At 49.4% G+C, this 6,821-nt stretch overlaps 1 protein-coding gene across 1 annotated transcript; it reads right to left on the bottom strand.

The window, feature by feature from the left end:
* Window positions 1-1,082: 1,082 nt before the first annotated feature.
* Window positions 1,083-6,579, bottom strand: LOC103783749 (keratin, type II cytoskeletal 6B). The gene is made up of 9 exons (XM_024931011.4): window positions 5,972-6,579; window positions 4,838-5,052; window positions 4,444-4,504; window positions 4,190-4,285; window positions 3,901-4,065; window positions 3,274-3,399; window positions 2,210-2,430; window positions 1,971-2,005; window positions 1,083-1,857 (listed from the first exon to the last, which is right to left on the bottom strand). The coding sequence occupies exons 1-9, from the start codon at window positions 6,509-6,511 to the stop codon at window positions 1,622-1,624; spliced, it is 1,695 nt and encodes a 564-aa protein (XP_024786779.2). The 5' UTR covers window positions 6,512-6,579; the 3' UTR covers window positions 1,083-1,621.
* Window positions 6,580-6,821: the final 242 nt, after the last annotated feature.

The following is a 6,821-nucleotide window of genomic DNA, read 5'->3' as shown; positions in this document are numbered from 1 at the left end:
ACTTTTTCTAAGAGTTGTTGAGGTATAATGTACAGACAGTCAAAGTCACTGTTTTTAGGTGTACAGTCATAAACATTCTAACCAGCCTTTCCCAAGATAAGTTCTTTTTTTCTTTTTTTTTTTAGATGGAGTTCTTGCTCTGTTGCCCAGGCTGGAGTGCAGTGGCATTATCTTGGCTCACTGCAACCTCCACCTCCCAGACTCAAGTGATTCTTGTGCCTCAGCCTCCTGAGTAGCTGGAATTACAGGTGCATAACACCATGCCCAGCTAATTTTTGTATTTTTAGTAAAGACGGGGTTTCTTCTTGTTGACCAGGCTGGTCTCAAACACCTGGCCTTAAGTGATCCACCCCCCTCAACCTCCCAAAGTGCTAGGATTAACAGGTGTGAGCCACCAAGTCCGGCCCCAGGATAAGTTCTTAAGTTCAGCCCATGTATCTTTGAGTTGTGTCAAAACCATTCCAACACATATGGCACTGCATGGCTTTAAATCCATACACTGAGATTTGAGGATGCTCCTTTACTGTATCTATTAGTTTGAATGATGGATTTTAGAAGTTTATATCAGAGCAAGCATTGGTGGCAAAAGTCTTAATAATCATAGAGTCAGGGCAAGCACCTGCTTCTTACCAAGTGTTTCTGATCTGCAGGGTCAGTGCAATATTTCCCTGGTTGTGGGGAGCCGGGGAGAGAGGGAGTCTCAGAGATCAGTGTGGGGTCAAGCCACCAAATGATGGGGCTGAAAAATAAAAAATATAAATGAATCTTAGTTATCAGATTATGCTGATCCAGATTCCAGGAATTAGCTTCCCTTTTTGTTCTGATGCTTTATAAAAGACTCCATTTGTGGAAAAATTCCCAAGTGGTGAGGGCCGAGTAGTTGGTGATTGTCCACCGGAGTGTCCGACAGAATCACATAATGTTGACTGATGGAGTAGGCTGTGGAGGAGGAGCTCCCGACTCATCCTCCATGATGACTGGTCAGTGGAGAGAGCAGCAGTTCCCCAAAGATAAGAAACCATTTGTGGGTGCGAATGTTTCTAAACCAGGATGTGGTCAGCAATACAATATAACACAACATGTTCACATTCTCAATATGCTTTATTCAACAGAACAAAAGAAGGCAAAGAGAGCAGAGAAAGCAGTGCAGGAATGCAGACTGCATCAGAAGGTACATCACTTGCCATTCAGGGACACTGCAAGAGAAGATCAGGACAACTGACTTGTCAGATGAGAACTCCTGAGTGTAGCTATAATGGGCAGGATGGTTAGCAATTAAAGAGAGGACTCCTCATCTGCAGCTGGACCTAGACTGAGTTTCAGTTCTTATGGGGATATAGGTCATTTTCTTCTCAGAATTATGGCATACTCAGATACCTGTAATAATACGGGAACTAAAAAGGACATTTGCATGTCTGAGTGCTGATAACTGTTGACTTGATGGTAAGCAACAGGAGCTCAGTGGAACAGGTATTGATGAGAAGAAAAGTGAGGGCATCCCAGCTCTACCCGGGAGGGCAGGGGAGACTGGAGGCCAGGGGAGGACAAGCAACCTGAGGAGAGGGCTCTGCTGCCAGAGAGGGGCCTGAGAGCTGTGGGACTGAGAGCTGGCGGCAGCACTTCAGTGCTTGTAGCTCTTCCTGCTGGAGGAGGAGCTGGTGGTGTACTTGATGGTGGAACTGCCGCCTCCAACAGAGCTGAGGCCACCCCCAATGGCTCTGCCGCTGCTGGAACTAAAGCCGCCTCCAACGCCAAGACCACTGCCATAGGAGTAGCTGCTTCCTCCACCCAGGCCTAAGCCACTGCCGACACCGCTGGCACCGCCATAGCCACTGGAGACGGTGGACTGCACTACAGCTGTGGTGGGGAGGGGACAAGGACACAAGAAGCCACAATGAGCTCATCCTGTCAGCCTGAGCCCAGTCAGAAGAGTGCGAGGGCAGGGGAGGAAGGCAAGCAAAGGTACTTACAGATGTTGACTTGTCCAACGCCTTCGCCATTCAGCCTGTGGAGAGGAACACAGGGAGGGTGAGACCTTCCCTGGACGAGCATGGGAAGCCTCAGTGGGTGGGAAAGTCCATGGGAAAACTTTTAGTTTTCTCCCAAGAAGAGCAATTATGGCCTTGGGCAGTGCACCTTAAAGTTCTGCTCAGTGCCAGAACCTTGAAGATGAACTCAGCTGTTGGAGGAAGTCGCATCAGTTACCTACCTGCACTCCTCGCCCTCCAGCAGCTTGCGGTAGGTGGCGATCTCCACATCCAGGGCCAGCTTGACATTCATCAGCTCCTGGTACTCCTTCAGCAGCCGGGCCAGGTCCTGCTTGGCCTTCTGCAGGGCATCCTCCAGCCCTTCCAGCTTGTTCTTAGCATCCTTGAGGGCCATCTCCCCACGCTGCTCAGCATCAGCAATGGCGGCCTGCAGGTTGGCGCACTAGGAGGGCAAAGGAAGAGAAAGAACTTGTCATCTGGTCTTCCAGAGAAGAATAAACCTGGCTGGTTCTTTTCCAGTGAAGAAGGTACCAGGAACCCAGAATTGATGGTAAATGAGCTCTGACTCTTCCTGTCTAGCCTTTTTACTGTCTTCAAAGTTTTTACGTCTGGAGTCACATGATAAAATCCTGTGCCCTTTCTGTTAACTCCACTGCCTAAAGATGTGGGTGATGACCAATGGAAGATGCCACAGTGGACACAAGACCAAGGACATTAAGTGTTGGCTCCAAAGCAAAAAAACCAAAACCATATTTGATTATCTTACATGGATGCCACAATAATTTGCAAACGTTGTCAACTGAGGTGATGAGTTTTCACATGAGGCTGTTGTGACCTTGCCTTCCTCCTGCCTCACATCCTCTCACCCACTTGGGCCACGTTTTCCTTCCTCATAGCCCTGGTTTCACTTGCTTTTTCACCGTGAACCTTGAGCAGATTTGCAGCAATGTTACTGATGCTTTCTGACCTGACATCTTGCCCAACTTGGTCTTTTGCAATTCCAAAGTCAATCAGTCTTCTTACATAAGCCCTTCCAATGCCTCTAGACTATACTTTTACAGCTTTGACCAGCTGACAGTGCTTCTGCCCAGGTGATTGTTTCATATCCTTGGGTGTGATCCATGTCTCTGAGCCAGAGTGTTCTCACTGAGCCTAGGAACTGCGTGTCTTTCCTTCTCTGCTTATCAATCAATTCCCAAAGAATTTTACTAAATGATGGGTGACTACTGCCTCATGACCTAATAAAAAAAATGATGCTTTTCTCCTCCATTGCCCCTCACCATACCTGCTTCTTGACGTGGTCGATCTCAGATCTCAGCCTCTGGATCATGCGGTTGATCTCAGCAATCTCCTGCTTGGTGTTGCGCAGGTCGTCCCCATGTCTGCCTGCTGTGACCTGCAGCTCCTCGTACTGCAGCCCAGAGGTGGAGAGAGAGACAGTGTCTACGGGTTCTTACCTGGGAGTGATGACTTTCACTTGTGTATCATGCATGTCATGAAGTGGACCTAATGGCTTCTCCCCAAGAAACTTGAGGAAAAGTTGATGTTATGTGGTGGGTGGATACTAAACACTGGAGTCACAGACCATCCTTATTATGGCACCACTGCCTGCCTAGTTTTCTTAGGGAGTAGAAATGTTCTGTACCAATTTCTAAAAGTCAGCAACCAAGGTGAAGCTAAAAGCACAGATGACTATGTCCTTGTCTATCGTAGCTTTCCTCCTGCATTGGGTTGTTTTTCCTCCTTGACTTGGGCATAAGTTCCGCAAATGTCTACTCTAATAGTGCAGAGTGCATGTCCTGTGAGAGGACCCCAGCTTCCTGTCAGGGGATGTCCCCAGTGAAGTCTGCAGTCCTCTGGTATTCAGGGATGGACACAAGGATTCCTCAGCGGCTGTCCACTCCGTGCTCACCTTTGTCTGGTACCAGGACTCAGCCTCAGCCCGGCTCCTCTGAGCAATCTCCTCATATTGGGCCTTGACCTCAGCGATGATGCTGTCCAGGTCCAGGTTGCGGTTGTTGTCCATGGATAGCACCACGGATGTGTCTGAGATGTGGGTCTGCATCTGGGACAGCTCCTGCAGAACAGAAGGTCATAAGATCAACTTCACTTCTGACATTTACAGAGATACCCAGCCCTGTACATCTTCTCCCCTTTGCAGACCCCATCAGAGTAAACAGAAGGATGGTGGAGTTGCTTACTGCATCATACAAGGCTCTCAGGAAGTTGATCTCATCTGTAAGAGTGTCTGCCTTGGCTTGCAGTTCAACCTTGTTCATGTAGGCAGCATCCACATCCTGGGGAAAGAGCCAACAACCTGGAGTTACCTGAGCGCACTTTTCCAATCTACCCATCTTCTAGTCCTCCTGCCAATTCTCCTCTCCTAGGCAAGCGAGGCCACAGAGCCACTTCTGTCCATCTAAATGAATTTGAATTCCTGGCTTCATCTGCTCACCTTCTTCAGAGTCACAAATTCATTCTCTGCTGCTGTACGCTTGTTGATTTCATCCTCATATCTACAGGAAGAAAGGCATGGGACACATATGAGCCAGTGGGTAGGATGAAACAGAAAAGCAGCTTGGGATTCAACATTTTCCCGAATGGAATATATTCTAATTGAGCTTTCCTGCCACAGAGAGCCAAAGAGATGAGTTTTGCTACTACTAAATTTGCCACTTCTTTAATCTCCCCATCCTCCCATAACCATCTGTGGTTCTTGCAGCTTTGCTCCTAGGGACTAATTTGTGCTTTTCATTTCCATGGACATGGGTTGTTAGGAATCCTACACACATCTGGCCCTGGTCACCCAATAGTCTTGAAGTGTGTGCTGCAGGAAATGGAGTCCTCACTTGTTCTTGAGGTCCTCCACCAGGTCCTGCATGTTTCTCAGCTCCGAGTCCAGACGGCCCCGTTCCCCCACGATGTTGTCCAGCTGCCTCCTGAGGTTGTTGATGTACTGCTCGAACAACGGCTCCAGGTTCTGCCTCACAGTCTTGGTGCCCTGCTCCTGCAGCAGGGTCCACTTGGTGTCCAGAACCTTGTTCTGCTGCTCTAGGAACCGCACCTGGAGGGGAAGCAAAATGGTCATTTTCCAGGCAAAGGAAGGAAGAGAAAGTGTCTGGTATCCAGTTTCCTGGCAGGTCTGGGAGGTCCCCATGGTGCTGGGCTACTACAGTGCATGTAGAGAGGCTCAGGCTGAGCTCGGCTCCCCCAACCCCTTGTCCTTTGCACCCCACCAGTCTCACTAGAGAAATTGTCCCACGGACCACTGAGGTGTTCTCGCGCTGTAAGCTATTGATCATCAGTGAGTTTCAACATTTCTTCTTTTCTTTTTCCAAGCACAATCACAAATCTAGTTTAAAAATACTAATTACCTGATATATTGTACACAGTTTTTTTTACCGAGAGGATCTTAGTTAGGAGGGATATTAGATGTTGACTCATGATTACATTTCAGTCTACTTTCCCATTTAGTGTCTCCTCTCAAATATTCTGATGTTATGGTCATTCTCTGTTTTTAAAATTAATTAGCATTTCTCCATGTTTTACAGTTGTTTCTATGTCCCTTTTTTTCTTAATCCAGCCAGATTATCTTTTCCTTTTCTTTCTAAATCTTTTTCCTCTTACCCAGACCCCAGAGTGTAATTTACCAGCCCATATACTCCTGGCATTTGCTTTGTAATCTCTTAAACACTTCAGAGGGAAGAATTAACCTACTCCACTCTCTGATGGCCTCATCTGTGCTTCAGGGTTATGAAAAGTTACGGCTCTCCCTAGGCAGGAGTGAGGGCCACTCCAGAGATCCCATGGGGGAGTGATGCCCATCTGTGCTGCCTCCTGTGCACCGAGAGCCACCTGCACTCTCTGCAGAGCTGGGCTGAGTCCCCTTCTCCCTCCCTCCTAGGGTCTCTCCGGCAGGAAGGTGTTGCTCTTCTGGTCTGGGGACCCTGAAGTGCCCGATGGAGGGCATGGCACTGGCTCACCTTGTCGATGAAGGAGGCAAACTTGTTGTTGAGGGTCTTGATCTGCTCACGCTCCTCGGCCCGCACCCGCTGGATGGCGGGGTCAATTTGCAGGTTGAGGGGAGTCAGGAGACTCTGGTTGACAGTGACCTCTTGGATGCCTCCAGGAGGGCACACAGGGAAGCCAGGGCCCCCAAAGCCACCAGCAAGGCCGGCTCCACCACCCAGACCAAAGCCAATGCCGGATCCACCACCAAAATCAAATCCACTCCCAGCGCCACCAAAGCCATAGCTGCCTCCGGCTCTGCTGCCATAGCCGCCACTGATGGCACAGCTGCCCCCTCCAATGGAGATCCTCTTGGAGCCCCCCAGGCCATACAGACTGCGGCTGCCAAAGCCAGCTCCTCCACATGCACCACCCAGGCCACCACTGCCCCTGGAGCGGGACACGGAGACGCTGCTGAAGCCAGAGCGGCTGACCCCAGGGAGCCTGGCTGAGCTGGCACTGAAACCCCGGCGGCTGCTGCTGTGGCTCCTGATGGTGGTGGATGTGCTGGCCATGGTTCCAGGAGATGAGAGGGCTTAGGAGAGTGTGAGAGGCTGGAGGCGAGAGGGAGGAGAAGCAGGACGAGGAATCGGACTCCAGCAGCAGCTTATATATGGAGAGCATGGGCTGGGCCCAGTCCTGGAAGGTGAGCTTGCATGTTGGGAAGGGCTGGGCTTTACAAATAGTGAGATCACACCTGCATTATTACAAAAGTTATGAAATACCGAGATTGCATTTTTCGCTTCCTTTAGTCAGGCAAAATGTTCCTGCCTCGAGCTTTGACTCGAGATCTCAGCACAATAAGAGTATTCTCAATTCATGAAG

Source organism: Pan paniscus, chromosome 10, assembly GCF_029289425.2.
Source record: "Pan paniscus chromosome 10, NHGRI_mPanPan1-v2.0_pri, whole genome shotgun sequence".
NCBI classification, from domain to species: domain Eukaryota; kingdom Metazoa; phylum Chordata; class Mammalia; order Primates; family Hominidae; genus Pan; species Pan paniscus.
Note: the sequence above shows the minus strand (reverse complement) of the source record. Positions and strands in the feature narration are given on the sequence as shown.

Excerpts from the sequence above, each read along its gene's own strand:
- LOC103783749 (XM_024931011.4), bottom strand. The coding sequence starts at position 6,511 with ATGGCCAGCACATCCACCACCATCAGGAGCCACAGCAGCAGCCGCCGG. Across the intron at positions 4,066-4,189 it reads TGAGAGCCTTGTATGATGCA|GAGCTGTCCCAGATGCAGAC; the intron begins GTAAGCAACTCC and ends TCTGTTCTGCAG. Across the intron at positions 1,858-1,970 it reads CGTTGGACAAGTCAACATCT|CTGTAGTGCAGTCCACCGTC; the intron begins GTAAGTACCTTT and ends TCCCCACCACAG.